General features: G+C 45.3%; 2 protein-coding genes across 4 annotated transcripts in view; both read left to right on the forward strand.

The window, feature by feature from the left end:
* Positions 1-17,500, forward strand: part of LOC130164270 (uncharacterized) — a 64,789-nt gene that overhangs the window by 13,820 nt on the left and 33,469 nt on the right. The window lies entirely within an intron of this gene.
* LOC130164337 (Fc receptor-like B) lies at positions 9,423-11,940 on the forward strand. 2 transcript variants are annotated; one of them, XM_056369015.1, is made up of 6 exons: positions 9,423-9,561; positions 9,684-9,719; positions 10,759-11,022; positions 11,102-11,344; positions 11,431-11,571; positions 11,697-11,940. In XM_056369015.1, the coding sequence occupies exons 1-6, from the start codon at positions 9,531-9,533 to the stop codon at positions 11,807-11,809; spliced, it is 828 nt and encodes a 275-aa protein (XP_056224990.1). In that variant the 5' UTR covers positions 9,423-9,530; the 3' UTR covers positions 11,810-11,940. The 2 variants fall into 2 exon arrangements, with proteins under 2 accessions (XP_056224990.1, XP_056224991.1); XM_056369016.1 differs by lacking the exon at positions 9,684-9,719 and having other exon boundaries at positions 9,446-9,561.

A 17,500-nucleotide genomic window follows, 5' to 3' on the forward strand; every position in this document is an offset into this window, starting at 1 on the left:
AGTGTGTGTGTGTGAGTGTGTGTGTGTGCGTATGTGTGTGTGTTGTCAGTAAAGTCAAACTACTTCCTGCAATCACTTCCTGATCTTGAACCAATGAGATCGATGCTGTATTTTCCATTGACGGGCAGCTGCCGCTCACTCACTGAAATGTGTGACATCACACAGCCCTGATGTTGACTGATGAGTGTTGAGGCTGTCAGACTGTTACATCATGAAACTGGTCAAACATGAAAGACTGAGACTCTCAGCTCCTCATATGAACCAACCTCTGATCATGATGATGTCACTCATATCAATACGCTGGTTGTCTGGCTAACTCACCTGCTCCAGGTGGACTGATGTGTGGCAGCTTGAAGTTATGTACCTGAGAGCTAACGTTAGCGAGCTAGCGGAGGGGAGGACTCCTCATTCCTTCTGCAGATTCCAAACCAGGTCACGATCGACACTGATCATCAATGAGACGAGTGATATTTAAATATATTAGAGAATTAACCTGGAGTATCACTCGCTGCTAAAGCACCTGAGACCAGACACAGCAGAGCTTTTATTGTGAAAATCATGAGCCATGCCTCCACATCTGTTTCAAGAAAAAAAAAGGAACATGACGACGTGAAACACAAAATCCAAGTTGATTGAATAACATTTTTTGAATAATGATCATTTTTAACAATAAAAATGAAGTTGAGAGGAGAGGGACCAGCTGCACACATTTATTTACTGCTGTCTTTTAGCTTCCTGTTTCCCTCTAGAGTTGAACTCTGGGTAAAATCATCTTCCTCTTCTCAAACCCTGATTAAAGTGAAGTGATTTGACAGCAGTTTCAACAGTCTGTTGTCAGTCTGTCTGCTGTGTCTCCTGTCCACAGTGAGGACTTTCTGTCCAACAGTCAAACCCTCAGCATGTTGTCTTCACCCAACACGTTGATGTCAGTGATGAAGGTGTAGCAGCAGCTGACTGTCACCAAACACTGATGTGATGTTGGCGCTGTAGTCCTGGTGTCAGCCTCCCCTCCACGTCTCTGCTGTGACGTCCTCACAGGCAGCATGTTGTCTCTGTCCTCTGTGTCCACCTGTCCCTCTGAGCACACCAACCACTCCTCCTGATCAACACTGTCAGAACTGTGATGAATGTTTGTGTGTCAGTGTTTTGCTGTGATGTTGAACATGTGTGTGAAATGCTGCGAGGAGCTGAGATTCATCTGCAGATCAGAGATGATCCTTGTGGATGAAAACGGACGACATGGTCAGTTTTCATCCATCAGTGTAAATGTGACAAAGAAAAGACAAAACAATCCCAACAGCATCAAGACTCTGATGGTCTCCAACACCTTCAACACCTGCTTTTAGTTTCTAGATTAGTGTCCCCTGTTCCCTTCTGGTCTGATCTGGTTCTGTCCTTCAGGTTTCTCTACAACTTTGTAATCCTTCAATAAAGAGATTAAAAGCTGCTGCTGCTGTTTATACAGCTCATGTTGTGCTTTGTTCTCCTCTCAGGTCAAGATGTGGAGGTGGAGGAAGGAGAGGAGTCTGTCCAGCTGCCCTTCAAGACCACACCTCACCTGTCTGGAGACGTCAGAGTGGAGTGGACAGACAGAGACAGAAGGAAGGTCCATGTGTATCAGAACGGTTCTGACAGACCTGAAGAACAGGACCAGGTTTACAGAGACCGAACAGAGATGAAGAAAGATCCACTGAGAACTGGAGACCTCAGTCTGAACCTGAAACACCCCACAATCGGAGACACAGGATACTACACCTGTAGAGTCTACAAGGACGGAGACTTACTGAGAGGGACAGCAGTGTTTCTCAAGGTCAAAGGTCAGTATTGTTTGTTTGTCTCTGGTTGTTTGTCTATGGTTGTTTGTCTCTGTTTGTTTGTCTCTGGTTGTTTGTTCCTGGTTGTTTGTCTCTAGTTGTTTGTCTCTAGTTGTTTGTCTCTGGTTGTTTGTCTCTGGTTGTTTGTCTCTGGTTGTTTGTCTCTATTTGTTTTTCTCTGGTTGGTTGTTTGTCTCTGTTTGTTTTTCTCTGGTTGTTTGTCTCTGGTTGTTTGTCTCTGGTTGTTTGTTTGTCTCTGGTTGGTTGTTTGTCTCTGGTTGTTTGTCTCTGGTTGTTTGTCTCTGGTTGTTTGTTTGTCTCTGGTTGTTTGTTTGTCTCTGGTTGGTTGTTTTTCTCTGGTTGTTTGTCTCTGGTTGGTTGTTTTTCTCTGGTTGTTTGTCTCTGGTTTTTTGTCTCTGGTTTTTTGTCTCTGGTTGGTTGTTTGTCTCTGGTTTTTTGTCTCTGGTTGTTTGTTTGTCTCTGGTTGTTTGTCTCTAGTTGTTTGTCTCTAGTTGTTTGTCTCTAGTTGTTTGTCTCTGGTTTTTTGTCTCTGGTTGTTTGTTTGTCTCTGGTTGTTTGTCTCTAGTTGTTTGTCTCTAGTTGTTTGTCTCTGGTTGTTTGTTTGTCTCTGGTTGTTTGTTTGTCTCTGGTTGGTTGTTTGTCTCTGGTTGTTTGTCTCTGGTTGGTTGTTTGTCTCTATTTGTTTGTCTCTGGTTGTTTGTTTGTCTCTGGTTGTTTGTTTGTCTCTGGTTGGTTGTTTGTCTCTGGTTGTTTGTCTCTGGTTGGTTGTTTGTCAACAGACATGTTTGGACTTGAAATCTTCTTCTCTTCAATGGTCAGTTTTCATCCATCAGTGTAAATGTGACAAAGAAAAGACAAAACAATCCCAACAGCATCAAGACTCTGATGGTCTCCAACACCTTCAACACCTGCTTTTAGTTTCTAGATTAGTGTCCCCTGTTCCCTTCTGGTCTGATCTGGTTCTGTCCTTCAGGTTTCTCTACAACTTTGTAATCCTTCAATAAAGAGATTAAAAGCTGCTGCTGCTGTTTATACAGCTCATGTTGTGCTTTGTTCTCCTCTCAGGTCAAGATGTGGAGGTGGAGGAAGGGGAGGAGTCTGTCCAGCTGCCCTTCAAGACCACACCTCACCTGTCTGGAGACGTCAGAGTGGAGTGGACCAGAAACAGAAGGAAGGTCCATGTGTATCAGAACGGTTCTGACAGACCTGAAGAACAGGACCAGGTTTACAGAGACCGAACAGAGATGAAGAAAGATCCACTGAGAACTGGAGACCTCAGTCTGAACCTGAAACATCCCACAGTCAGAGACAGAGGAAGATTCTACACCTGTAGAGTCTACAAGGACGGAGACTTACTGATAGAGACAAGAGTGTTTCTCTGGGTCAAAGGTCAGTGTTGTTTGTTTGTCTCTTATTGTTTGTCTCTGGTTGTTTGTCTCTGGTTGTTTGTCTCTGGTTGTTTGTCTCTGGTTGTTTGTTTGTCTCTTGTTGTTTGTCTCTGTCTCACTGTCTTCTGTCTCCTCCACAGTGAGAACTCAGGTCAAAGATGAAACAGTCGACATCAGGAACAGAAGCAGCTCCACTGATCCAACTCCTCTGATGGCTGATCAATCAGTTTGATTGATCTGTTGATCGATCAGTCTGATTGGTCTGTTGATTAATCGGTTTGATTGGTCTGATTGGTCTGTTGATTGATCTTTGATCATTGATCCTGACTTTGGAGCAGAGAGAAAATGGAGGTGAAGCAGCTGATGGACGATGGATGAAGACAGGAGGACGCTCTGTCAACTTCTTCTTCACTCTGAGTCTTACTGACTGTCACAGTCTGCAGACTCACTATTGATCAGTATTGATCAGTGTGGTCACATGTTGATCAGTAAATTAGGTTCTATTAATCCTGCAGCAATCCTGCCCTGACGTCTATTTAGTTGTTATTTTGAGGCTTTCTAATCGTATCACATGGTCTTCATCTGCAGCAGATTCTTCTCAAATTTCCTTTCACTTTATTCTCCAATCAATTTGAAAGTTTCCTTCCTTGTGCAGAGTGCTGTCGCTGCTGAAGCTGAAGAGGAAGTTATTATTCACTTTATTTTTCTACACGTGTTGAACTTTGTGCTCATTCATAGACAGTTTGACGTCTTTCTGCTCATTTAAAACTGACTTCTTCAAAATGTAAACCAGATATTCTTGGTTGTAAATGTGGAAATGAGAGGAAGCTACTAAAGAAGAAGCTGTTAGAGCAGCTTCTACCAAGAATCCTGGGAATGGTGTTTTCAATCATAGTTTTATTCATCTAAAGACACTGGGTTGTTTTTATTAGTGAAGAGACGAGCGCTCAGCTTCAGAGACAGACACCAGCACACAGAGACACTGAGACGTCATCGGTCCAGACGGGTCGGATTATTCTAAATCTGAGATTCACACAGACAAACTTTAATCTAGAAACTTTATGGTTCAGGCAACAGTTTAAAGTTTTCTCTCAGTGTGAGCTGTGAGGAGAAAGAATGACGCCTTTCTACACATTTAGAGGGCGGAGCAGATGTGATGTTTCTCTCTCTCATTGTCTCCAGAAGTGAGAACAAACCCAGCGTATGTCTGCACTGTGTGAAGTCCAATCCTCACCTTATAAACTCAACGGCATCCACCGACTCACCGAACAACCACGTCCCAGACAAGTTTCCTGGCAGTCTACCTGACCGAGGCTCGGTGTCAACAGAACCCCAGTTTTCCACTTCTTTATCAGAGTTTGAACACGCCTGACTGACTCTCAAATCTTTGGATATCTTTTAAATCCTGTTCCTGATTTCTAAAGTTCAAGTGCCTTTTCTGGCAGGTGCTTTCACAGTTCTTTTGCTTTCCCCGTGACTCAGTCTCCAGCAAAGTCAGTGCAGCCTGGATGAAATGTGCAGGAGTCTCTGCAGAGCTCAGAAACTCCTGCACTGTTTCTACACAGACACTAATTCCAAACAGTCGTATAATAAAAATAGTGAAGGTATTGATGATGCAGAATGAGCCCGTTCAGTGCTGTGTTGTGATGAACGACTGTGTGAACAGCAGGTTAATGTGGTTTGCTGGTTGAGCTGCAGCAGAGGTTAAAGAGCCACGTCAAAGCTGAACGTCCTCAGCTTCATTTCCCTCCTGCTGATCACCAGGTCACATGATCCACAAGAAGAGCTGCAGGAAGTGAACGTGCACGCCCTCCTCTGTCCGTGACCCTGCTCACCTCACAGCGTCTGTTACAAGCTTCTTCCTCTCCGACGCTCGGAGACACAAACACTGTTTCCCTCCTCAGTGTTTTATAGGAAACTGGTCTTCAGTCCGAACACACGGAGGACCGGGTTCCTTCAGGTCCGACTCAGTCTCTCGTCAAATCAAAAGGAGACATGTTTTTATTTCCAGTTACTGGCAGTGCAGCTGAGTGGACGTATGCACATATACGTTCATGTAACCCACTGAAAACAGGAGCACAAATAAAAATCATCTTGTTTTTAATGTTTTTAATGATCTGAGACAGAGTCGGAGAGAGGGAGTCGGTGATGTCACAGAGAAATAACGACCTTTACACGACCTTCAAACCACCAACCACCAACCCTGGCTGAGCTCCAGCTCTCACGCTGCAGCAGGAAGCCAGTAGCAGCTGTTCTCAGTCGGGACTCTGCAGCTCCAGCTCTTCCTCTCCTCGCTGCTTCATGTCAAACCCATATTTCCTCTTTGGCCTCGACTGGAAGGTTTAAATGTTGAAGTGAAACTTCCTTAAACACCAGTAAAGTCTCATGCTACATGTGATATGAAACTCTGTCTGTCTGAACTCTGACCAGCTTTTATGACACAAAGAAGAAAATAAAAAGTGTAAAAACATAATGAATGAAAGATGTTTTGTTTTTATAATGTTAATAAATCAGAGTTTAAATGAAACTTTATTAACATTAACTTGTAGACCAACAGAAAGGTTAGTCTCTGACTGAAACATAGAAACTGACACAAACAACAAACACAAATAACAGAAAGAAAAGTGTGTGAGGTTATAATGACGATGATGATGATGGTGATGAAGAAGCTGATCACGGAGGCTGTGTGATCCCTTGTTCTTTATCTTTCTGTCCAGTGAACTCTCCTCTCAGGCCTCATTTGATCTGGAGTGACTTTGAATTATTATTTTATTATAATAAAGGAAATCATTAGAAACAGTGGATCCGTGTGATCACAGTAACCGGCCTTATTAAAGATATATGGCTGGTGTTTGTGCTGAGACTTGTTTTACTTCCACACAGTACGTTATACAGGAAGTAGAAGTGAGCAGTAGATTCAATACAAAGCCTGTAACTTCATATATCCCTGGATTTGTACACAATTGCTTTTGACTTGGATGTTTTTTCTTTGCTATAATCAATATGTTGTTTCCATGTTGTTTCTGATCAGTCACAAGCCCACCCCTCTCTGACTGTGACTGTATCTGAGCAGGTTAAACACCGTGAGTCTCTCCCTGTCACAAGACACAAACAAGATGGTGGAACATTTCCAGCTGTTCTCTGCAGCCCCTCCCCCACTGCTTCAGCCTGAATGAGGAAGTGGTGAAAACAGAGAGAGGTGTTGGGAAGTGTGAGTGCTGCAGTTCTCTTCAGTCTGAAGTGTCAGAGTTCAGAGTTCACATCTGAACTGAAACTACGATCCACATTCATTCATTCATTCATTCATTCATTCATGTATCTGGATCTCATCAGCCACACGGTCCAGCTCGTCCTCCTGGGGTCCACACCTCGTCATAATGCAGAACAATGCAGATTAAAATCACACAGAAACCGCAAAATAAGAAAACAACCACAAAAACCAACACCTTCAAACTAAAAGGAACAATAATGATAATAAGAACGATGACCAGTGGCCAGGCTTCGTCTGAAGGAAGAGTCAAACATCTGGCTCAGATCAAAAGATAAAACCACCACATGCAGAATATACAGCGACTGCAGAGGAGTGAGGTAAAAAGCAACAGGCTCCTCATTAATGAGGACAGTAACAGTCACTTACAGTAACGTTTTGGACTCAGCATGTTCTGAATCAATCTTCAGACACTGGTGAACCTTCCTCCATAACACATTTTAAATTGCGTCACCTTTTCTAATCGTCTCCTTTGTCTTGGAGACGTTTATGTCCAAGAAGGACGCCTTACACCAGCCGGTGACCTCGGACACTGCAGGACTATTATTATATGAACCGTCAGCAAACTTCAGGGCGCCGCTTTCACACGTGTTTGTGTACAAGAAAGAAACGTGGACTGTTGAAATGGATCCTTTCCATGAGGAACTGAAACCAGGAGGGTCTGACTTCAGATCTGAAGGGGGGGGGGGGGGGGGGGGGTTTACAGCCATATGCATCATTACTCAAATGAGAACATTTCACATGAACTAACAAATCAGGACTTATTTAGATATTTACAAATAAGGGACTATTATATTCAACAAATCCCACAATGCACTCTGTCATGAAGGTATTTGTACGAGCAGCAGTAAAACTATCCCCAGGGTTGTGTATTTATGCTTGAGGAGGCAACACTATATGTTAAGGCTGAATGGGAAAGAGCTGAATGGAGAGATCCCAGAGAAGATGTGGTGTGATATGTGGAGAAAACACCAGAACGCCACACACTCACAGAAATGGAGAGAATTTATCTGGAAAAATCCAGTTGGTTGCTTGGTTACACCTGAAATGAAAGGTAAGCAAGTGAAAGTTCAGCGGCCATGCAGGAGACTATGTGACCTCATGGAAACAAAGCACAGGTGTTTTCTGGAGCCTCTGTGGGATTCTACACCTTGTGTTGTGTGTCAGGTGCTGGGGTGTGTAATCCCTCCATCCTGTCTTCTTTTACACTCGGGACTTTTGGAGGGAAATGTGCAGATCACAGATCAATACGTGGTCCAGACTGTGCCGACACCAAGAACCGGCTGGAGACTGATGCACCAGAACACAGACGATCACAATCACTCTGATGGAGAACCAGGCTGCGGGAAAAGTGGAAATATATAAACCAAAGAATGGATGAAATAAAAAGCATAAATAACAATGATAATTATGGAAATGAATGTAAATTGGATGTGGACATAATGTCGAGTCTTTTGTTGAGTCAGTTCTTCACTTCCTTTGGTAAACAAGCGTCCGGGCGTCAGACCAGCAAGTTTTCTTTCAGAGAGCAGAACTTTATTTTGAAGAAAACGATGTTGTGTTGTGACTTTGCTTCTTCTGTGTCGGTGCTGGATGGAAATTAGGAGCTTGTTAATATGAAAGTGCAGTTTCCTGATTTTCAGTGTAAATGATTTGTGATAAACCAAAATAAAAGAGCGGGAAAGTTCAGCCTGCACCAGCTGCTGAGGCTGAGGATATACAGACATACTTTTATCATTCTGTTAGAAGAAGATTATAATCTGAAGACAACAGTATATATATGTACACACATATACACCAGACCGCAGTAGTACCAAGTACCAAGTGGCCACTTTAGCACAGCTGTGAAGTACTTGTACTTGACTCGAGTGTTGTCCTTCTCTGCTGCTGTGATTCTGCTCGTGTCCGACAGCTTCATCAGGGTCGTTGGGGTCAGCAGGGTTAACATGAAGACGTGACACAGCGGATCATGTGACAGCACAGTGGTTTACAACCAGTACCAGAACAGGTGAGGCTGTGTCTTCTTCTTCTTCTCCTTTGTGCCATGGCTCCACCAACTGGCCCAGGGATGTAACTACACTTACTACAGCTACTTTAAACACACTCTGTACAGCACATACACACAGTAAACAGCTGTGGGACAAACACTAGAAGAGCTCTGAGCGAGGCCTTAAATCTCCTCAGCTGCTTGATTTACCCAAGTATTCTGGGACTCTTGGGTTCCTCAGGTGCAGAACTTCCTGATGAAACGGGCCTGGTGATACGATCTGCAAGAACCCAAGTGGAGAGAAGAAGCCTTCACATGTGGTCAGAGTCTGACCTCCGATGTTCACCGTGCACTTTTACATCCAAGTTCCTTCAGATGAGCCTCAGTTGTAACGGCTGTGTGTGACTGGACCGCACTACATGAACTCTGTGATCTGTCCTGTCGCTCTGTGAGCTGAGCTCTGCCTCTGCTTGATCTTTACATTTATTCATCAATCAATATTCAGCAAATCTGAAACGGTTGATTTCATACACAGACACTCAATCAGATGTTTTCTCTCATGTTCAGTCTCTGGGTTGTTTCTGAACCAACAACCAGAGAGCTGAGCTCACTTCCTGCTGGAGGACGGCGTGCAGCTTCATGATGTCACGTCCTGACCACAGTCCAGTGGTTAAAGCAGGTAACACACACGGAGGGACAAACCCCCCCCCCATCTCACTTCCTGTCAACCACACCTCTGTCATCTACAGGAAGAAGCAGCTTGTTTCTGTCAAGGTGTAAAATCAATATTTCATGAATCGTGATCAATCAGTCGCTTCATTAAATAAACTGTCTCAGAATAATTCAAGACAGAAACAAAAGAGCAGCTTCCCTCACGTCCATCAGTTAGTCTGACGGTCAGTGAACGCATCATCTTCACGCTCTTCTTCACACTGAATGTGTGTGCAGATGAAACCACAGCAGTGTGAACCACAGACAGAGGAAGGAGGAGGGTTTTACTCAGTGACTCTGAGCTGATCAGAGAGCAGCTCTAACATCCTCACAGAGTCAGGATGGAGGGAACATGTCTGCTGTGTCTGCTCTGTGAGTCCTCTCTTTGTCTTTATGTCTGCTGGTGATGACTTCACACCTTTGACACAGTGTTTGTCACTTTGCTCTGGGTGAATGTGAAACCTTTAACTAACCTGTGGGTCACGTCTGTGCAGCTCTGACCTCCCTGCTGTGCTGCACCTCAGACTCAGGTCAGTCAACTCCTGCTGTCACTTTCTACGTGTGTGTGTGTGTGTGTGTGTGTGTGTGTGTGTGTGTGTGTGTGTGTGTGTGTGTGTTGACGGACTGAAGCAGCAGCTGGACGAGGCTCAGTTCAGCAGGTTCAGAGAACAGATGTAGTGATGTAGACCAGACTTCATAACAAACATGTTGACAACCTGTTATATGACTGAAAGAGAAAAACAGAGGGAACAAGAGGAAGAAGCAGAACAACAACAGTGAGGTCAGAGATCGAGTTGTTAGACTCTAAAATACTCCTTCATTCCTGCAGGCAACAGCTTCCATATACATCAAGTTGTGTTGGAAGAAGGTGTGATAGTGGAGCCTGTATCTGAACTCACATTTCTCAGTCAGGGTGTAGAAACAACAGTTGGGGGGTGGGAACAGTGATAAACCCTCCTTACCTGTAATTGTATATATTGCAATATATTTCCCATGTTCACGTCTGGTCTGCCGGCCTCACGCCATCAGTGGCTCCAGTCTCTGCTCCTGAGTGTGGCACAGCTGATCCAGACGCTGGAGGTGAATGTAGCAGCAGCTAACTAGCTGCTTTAAAACACCTTCTTACCTGCTGAGTTCCTGAGTCAGATTGTGTCGAGCGTCTACAGACCAACGCTAAATGAACAGTGCTGCTAAACAGGAAGAGGTGTGCGTTTCAGTTTGCACTGTTAAACCTGTTGTTTCAACAGCGTGAAGGGAGCAAAGCTCAAGTTAGGACTGCATTCCTGCATTTCCTTAGCTTTTAATCCAAGAGACAACTAACTGCCCCCCAGGGACAAATTCAGCTGAAAGTGAACTGGACTCATCGGAAGCGGGTCTTGCCATTGTGTACCAGACTAACCAGCTGTTGACAGAGTTCAGGAGCTCCAATAGGCCGCCAGAGGGGGCAGCTGACCTCGGACATGAGTTCAGTTTGAAGTGTTTGTAGCAGCTGTTTGGTTTCACAGGTGAGTGGATTATTTACTTTAACTGAATATGTACATCGTATATGTTCTCTCCTCTTCCTCACAGCTGGTCTGACGGTGAGTCCCAGCAGCTCTCAGCTGTTTGAAGGAGACTCTGTCTCTCTGAGCTGTGAGGAGGACGACAGCTCTGCTGGATGGAGGCTGAGGAGGAACACCACCAGAGAAACCAGGACTCAGTGTGGAGCTGACTGGGGAAGATCAGCTGGTTCTTCCTGTAACATCAGCTACACCTTCCCATGGCACAGTGGAGTTTACTGGTGTGAGTCCAGAGAGGGAGCAACCAGTAACAGCATCAGCATCACTGTCACTGGTAAGATCAGACTGTGGAGTCAGTGTTGATGAAGCTGTGTGTAAATGGATGAAATGCTGTAGTTTGTCTGTGTGTTGAGGTGGAGCAGTGATCCTGCAGAGTCCTGTCCTCCCTGTGATGGAGGGACATGATGTCACTCTGCACTGTAAAACAAAGACCCCTCCCTCCAACCTCCCAGCTGCTTTCTATAAAGATGGCTCCCTCATCACAGAGACTACAGGTCACATGACCATCCACCATGTTGACAAGTCTGATGAAGGCCTCTACAGCTGTGACATCAGAGGTCATGGAGAGTCTCCACGCAGCTGGATCACTGTCACAGGTCAGGAGGTCAAAGGTCAGGAGCTTCACTTTGACTTCACCACTTATTGATCCACATGTTACCTGACCAGGTGATTCTCTCTACAGAGAGACCTACAACGACAGCCCCGCCCACTTATACAGCCCCGCCCCCTCCTGTGTTCTTCCTGATCCGCTACCTGGTGGTGTTCAGTCCATACTTCATCTCCACTGGCATCATGGTGTCTTTATATAGACAGAGACCTACAGGTAACATTATCAATCAATCAATCAATCAATCAATCGATCAATCAATCAATCAATCAACCAATCAATCAGTCAAATATAATATAAATAACTCTTCATGTTTTCTGTCCAACCTGCTCTGACTGTAGGAAATCACCTGCCCGTCTCCGTGGTGATGACCCCGCCCAGCCAGGCTGAGCAGGGATTGGATGAGGACTACGATGATGTCATCTCTGATGTCACCACAGAGCATCACTTCTGAGCTGAACTCTGTAAAAGCTTGTTGTGTGAAAGCAGCTGAGTTCATGTCTCTGTTCTCTTCATGTCTTCTTCTCTTCTAATGTTTCTTTCTCCTTGTTTCTCCACCAGTGATGAAATAAATCTTTTTATTTGAATCATTCTGTTGTTGAACTGGAATCAGTTAATTAAAGTAGAGCATGTCTTTAGTGAGCTGACTTTATTTGCAGGACTCGGCCACATCATGACAGGACACAACCTGTCAGTAGCATCATGTGACTCTCCTGTTCACACACTGCATCATCCCCAGATGCCACATACAGTGGCGCCCTCTACAGGCCTCGAGCTTTAATAACATGCAAGAGCCACTATAACACCCCCCCCCCCCCCCCCTTAAGTTCAAACAGCATCATAGTTTACAGGTAATCTGACACAACATGACTATGACAACTGACTGTGTGACCAAACATAGACACGAGCATCCTCTTTGATATTTCTTATCTTTTTATAAACCAAAAAATATATAGAAATCTGAAAACCGGTTTCCGGTTCAGCGGCGGCAAAGATGGCCGCCTAAGAAAGACTCTCTCCCGACTACTAGGATTTAAGTTTCCATTAACTCGACGAACTCGCTTTAAAACTGAGGGGAAAGCATGGTTAAAGGCCAGACTCCAGGGGGAGACAGGCACAGGACAGACAGACCTGGGGGTTTTACACAGGACACCGAGACACACGGAAAACAGAGTCCGGAACCGGCCCCAGCTGCAGCTCGCTGGCTAATGATGGCGGATAGGAAGACCAAGCTAACATGGAGGCTCACCTGAAAACCTTTCTCTCTGAGATAAAAGATTTCCGACAAGACAATAAGCAACAAGAGATCTGCAAAACCAAAAAGAGACTCGATGACGTAGAAGACCGTGTTTCAAACACAGAGGAGAGAAATATTCACTAGAAGAAGTGACGTAGGAGCTGATGAAACTCCAAGCACACCTGGAGGAAAGACAGGTGCACCAGGAGGGAAGATCCAGACGAAACAACATCAGAGTCTGTTCCATCCCGGAGGGCTCAGAGAACGAGTCCTCATCAATGATAGAGTTTATCGGAAAACTGCTGAGACATGGCTTGTCTCTGACGGAAGACGTGGATCTTCATATTGAACGGACACACCGGACACCTGGACCCGCACCGAGAGAAGGAGCAGCTCCGAGATCCATCATTATTAAGTTCCTGAGCTACAAGACAAAAGAGAGAAATCTAGGAACAGCGGGGCAGAAAAAGGGCTTCATGTGGAAAAATAAACACATTCATCTGGACGATGATTACGCCCCGAGTGTGTTGAAGAAAAGACAACAGCACATGGAAGCTCAGAGGGTTCTGGAGGGAGAAGGGATCCGCTTTCAGACACCCTTCCCGGCCAGACTTAGACTTCTTTACGCGGAAGGGACGCGCACCTACAACACGGCCGAGGAAGCACCGAAGGAAATGGCGGAGAAGGGGCCGGTCACGGTGCTGAAGCCGCCTGAGACGCTGCTCCAGCGGATCCGGAGACCGTCATGGTCGGTGAGCGGCAGACGGGAACGTACACAGACGCAAACACGCCGGGGACCGACGGTCAAACACAAGCTCCAGAGATTCACCCGGGATCCGGAGCAGAGAGGTCAAGATACGGCCGAGGAGAAAACCATCACGCAAGTATTGTTTAAAAAGAAATCGATTAGATTTGGACGTCACTGATTTATGCTCGGACATTGCCCAGCTGTCAGAGCAGAGACTCACTCCTCACTGTGTTGTCTAATGAGCGAGAGTAAGACTTTAATGATGAAGCTTCTTTCTGGGGCATATTCTCTGCAGGGCTTCCTTTCTGACTTTATTCAGTTTCCAAAGAGCCTTATTTAGGATGATTAATATGTCCACACTTGTGGATGAGATTCTGGCTGAATCCATTACAAACGAGGGCCCTCTCCCAGAGGAGAGGCTTTCCCTCTCCAGGGCTCAAACACCTCACACAGGGGTTTTCTTTTAACCCCACCTTTGGAAACCCTAAGGAAGGTTCTCACTTTATAAGAGTTCAGAACCTCATTGGATGTTGTTCTGTTCGTGTGTTTGCTGCACTTCAAAGCAGAAATAGAGACGTCACACAAACTCCATCTAAAAACTGGAAAACAAATCTTAGTGATGGTACTGGCAAGTAAAACGTTGAAAGTGGTCTCCTTCAATGTAAATGTGTTAAGAGATACAATTAGATGTACTCAGTTGTTGTGTGTGAATGTATTGTCGTTGTACAATTGTGGTGTTGCGTGTTCACCACGGTGTGGCGCTGTGCACGGATGCCATTGGTTTTTGTTTCGGGACACACCCCGATTTGTTGTTCAGTCTGTCTGTGCGTGCACATGTTCGGTCATGAAGGTTATACCAAGTTAAGTCTGAAATAAATATGCCAGGAGGGCTAAAGATATATCGTCTAAGTTTTCTTCCTGAAGCTCAACAGGTTATGGGCCCAGCAGCAACTCCGGGAAGAGTTTTTCTGATGTTTTATTGCCGATAGAAAGTCGCGACGGACAGCGTGCTAACGGCTAACGGCTAACGGATAGCATCATGGATCCACGAGGGACAAGCAGGTTGCCTCGACTCATGTTTGATGGAGACGAAACTAAGTATGAACTGTGGGAGACTAAGGTACTTGGACATTTGCATTTATTGGGACTCAAGAATACGGTTTTGAGAGAGCCCAACAGGGAAAATGAGATAGCAGCAGACGGTAAGAAAAATGCCGATGCATATGCTGAGTTAATTCAACTTTTGGATGATAAGAGCCTCTCATTAACTATGAGAGATGCACCGGACAATGCCAGAAAAGCATTTAAAATACTGAGAGAGTACTATGCAGGGAAGGGGAAGCCCCGCATTATTAACTTGTACACAACGCTGACGTCGCTGCAGAAAATGAGCAGCGAGACTGAGGGACTATATCCTCAGGGCAGAGACCGCCATCACGGCGCTGCGGACCGCGGGGGAAGCATTAGGACACGGCTTACTGATTGCCATGGTCTTAAAGGGATTGCCTGAAAGTTTTAAGCCATTTGCAATTCATGTAACACATAATGAGGACGATATCACATTCGCGGAGTTCAAAACAAGACTACGTAGCTTTGAAGCCACAGAAAAGCGAACTTCAGCAGAGTCCAATGACAATGTGATGAAAACGGCAACGAGAGCCGGGCGGAGGCCGCCAGGTCAAGTGCATGGGTCAGGACCAACGAGGATGCGGGGATTGTGTGTTTTAAGTGTGGCATGAAAGGTCACCGAGCGAAAGCATGTCGGCGAAAGACATGGTGCAGTCATTGTAAAAGTGACACTCACAACGACGTCACCTGTAGACGTAAAAACATAAAGGACGCAGCGAGGAAAATCGCAGATGAGAGCGGCAACGGATCTACAGCAGCAGCAGCAGATTGCGCCTTCAGGATCAGGGACGCAGACAGCGGGGCTCAGCAGCATCAACGAAAAGGGCCTGATGGTTGACACTGGAGCTACATCCCACATCGTTACCGATATAGCCAAGTTTAAAAGCTTCCACAACACGTTCAAGCCGGAGACGCACTGTGTGGAGTTGGCAGACGGCACCCTGTGCAGAGGCGTCGCTCAACGCAAGGGGAATGCAGAGGTGTTCCTGGTAGACAGCACGGGACGACGATGCAGAGCAACGCTGAGAGGCGCGTTGTTTATACCGTCTTACCCCCGGGATATTTTCTCGGTAAAGTCTGCAACTGCCTCTGGAGCAACAGTCACTTTTAAACAAGGACAGGATGTGTTGATACATGAAGATGGTACCAGGTTGAACATTCATGTGTATGGCAAATTGTATTATTTGCACACTGAGGTTGATGATAGTGATAAGTGTAGTACTTGTCATGACATGCAAACATGGCACGAAATATTAGGCCATTGTAACTATGAGGATGTACTTAGACTGCAAAATGTTGTCAGTGGTATGCAGATTAAGGGCAAGGCTACTAAGCCTGATCAAGAGTGTGAGCTATGTATCCAGGGAAAGTTTGCACAAACCCGTAGTAGAGAACCTGATACAAGAGCAAAGGCTCCCTTGCAAATGGTACACACAGACCTAGCAGGTCCAGTAGCTAATGGATCTATAGATGGGTACAAATGTGCAGTCATTTACCGATGATTACTCAAATGCAGTGTTTGTATACTTTCTAAAATCAAAGAGTGACACGGTGCAGGCAACTGAAAAGTTCCTTGCCGATACTGCCCCCTACGGGAAGGTTAAATGTATAAGGTCTGACAATGGCACTGAGTTCATGTGTAAAGACTTTCAAACCCTGTTAAGGAAAAATTGCATTAAGCATGAGACATCAGCTCCATATTCACCTCATCAGAACGGTACCGCTGAGAGGGGCTGGCGTACTCTTTTTGAGATGGGCAGGTGCATGCTAATTGAAAGTCAGCTACCCAAATTTCTCTGGAACTATGCTGTTCAGACAGCAGCCATAGTACGCAACAGATGCTTGAATAAGCGAACAGGGAAGACCCCTTACCAGATGTTAACTGATAAAACACCAAATCTGTCCAAAATGCAGAAGTTTGGATCTGTATGTTACACATACAAACAGAACAAGGGAAAGCTTGATTCCAGATGTGATCAGGGATATTTTGTCGGTTACCACAAAAATAGTCCAGCTTATTTGGTTTATCATCCTGACACTGAAAAGGTGCAGAAACACAGACTTGTGAAATTTGTGAACAAGGTAAATGTGGAAAAGTCTGAAATAAATATGCCAGGAGGGCTAAAGATATATCGTCTAAGTTTTCTTCCTGAAGTTCAACGCAAGCAAGGATGCGAAGCTCAACAAAATGGATTACTCAGTCCTATTAAGAGAGGCAAGATACTGTCCAACTGAGGAGGGAGGGTGCTCAGGTAAACCCATGATTAATAAAATAAACTCAATGATGGAAGAAATTGGCATAGTAGACGTTTGGAGAGAGTTTAATCCAACAGGCCGTGACTACACTTACTTCTCCGCACCTCAATCTACTTATTCAAGGATTGACTATTTCTTTGCATTTAAAAGAGAACATTGAGAATTCAGTCATGCAGGGGGCGGGGTTGTTGTAGTGGGCGGGGTTGTGGTTGTAGGTCTCTGTAGAGAGAATCACCTGGTCAGGTAACATGTGGATCAACGTCTGGAGCTCCTCTGCTCAAATCCTGATTCTATAACTGTGACGGCGTCTGAGAAAATCACCAAACACACAGTTTGACTGTGAAATGATCAGAGGGAAAGTTAGAAGAGTGTGGTGCTGCACCTGACTGTATTCTCTCAGTCAGCCAGCAGGTGGCAGCACAGCAGCTTCAGATTGTACAGCTACACTACGTCTTTGCAGTCTGACCTTTAACCTCACGGCAGGAGAGCAACACAAGAGTCGCAGCAGCCACTGATCACAATCTGCTTTATTGCCAAGTAGGTAAAAGAATTGAACTTTGGTGTTTTGGTGCGTGACGGTCGACAGAGAGAAGAGAAGAGCGAGTTACTGCAGGTCAGATATCAGGTCTGTGTGTCAGGTGTGTTCCTATAGTCACAGGTGAGTAGAGGCAGGTCTGTGTGTCAGGTGTGTTCCTATAGTCACAGGTGAGTAGAGGCAGGTCTGTGTGTCAGGTGTGTTCCTATAGTCACAGGTGAGTAGAGGCAGGTCTGTGTGT

The sequence above is a fragment of the Seriola aureovittata genome, chromosome 23 (assembly GCF_021018895.1).
Source record: "Seriola aureovittata isolate HTS-2021-v1 ecotype China chromosome 23, ASM2101889v1, whole genome shotgun sequence".
NCBI lineage: Eukaryota > Metazoa > Chordata > Actinopteri > Carangiformes > Carangidae > Seriola > Seriola aureovittata.

Excerpts from the sequence above, each read along its gene's own strand:
- LOC130164337 (XM_056369015.1), top strand. The coding sequence starts at position 9,531 with ATGGAGGGAACATGTCTGCTGTGTCTGCTCT. Across the intron at positions 11,023-11,101 it reads CATCAGCATCACTGTCACTG|GTGGAGCAGTGATCCTGCAG; the intron begins GTAAGATCAGAC and ends CTGTGTGTTGAG. Across the intron at positions 11,345-11,430 it reads CAGCTGGATCACTGTCACAG|AGAGACCTACAACGACAGCC; the intron begins GTCAGGAGGTCA and ends TTCTCTCTACAG.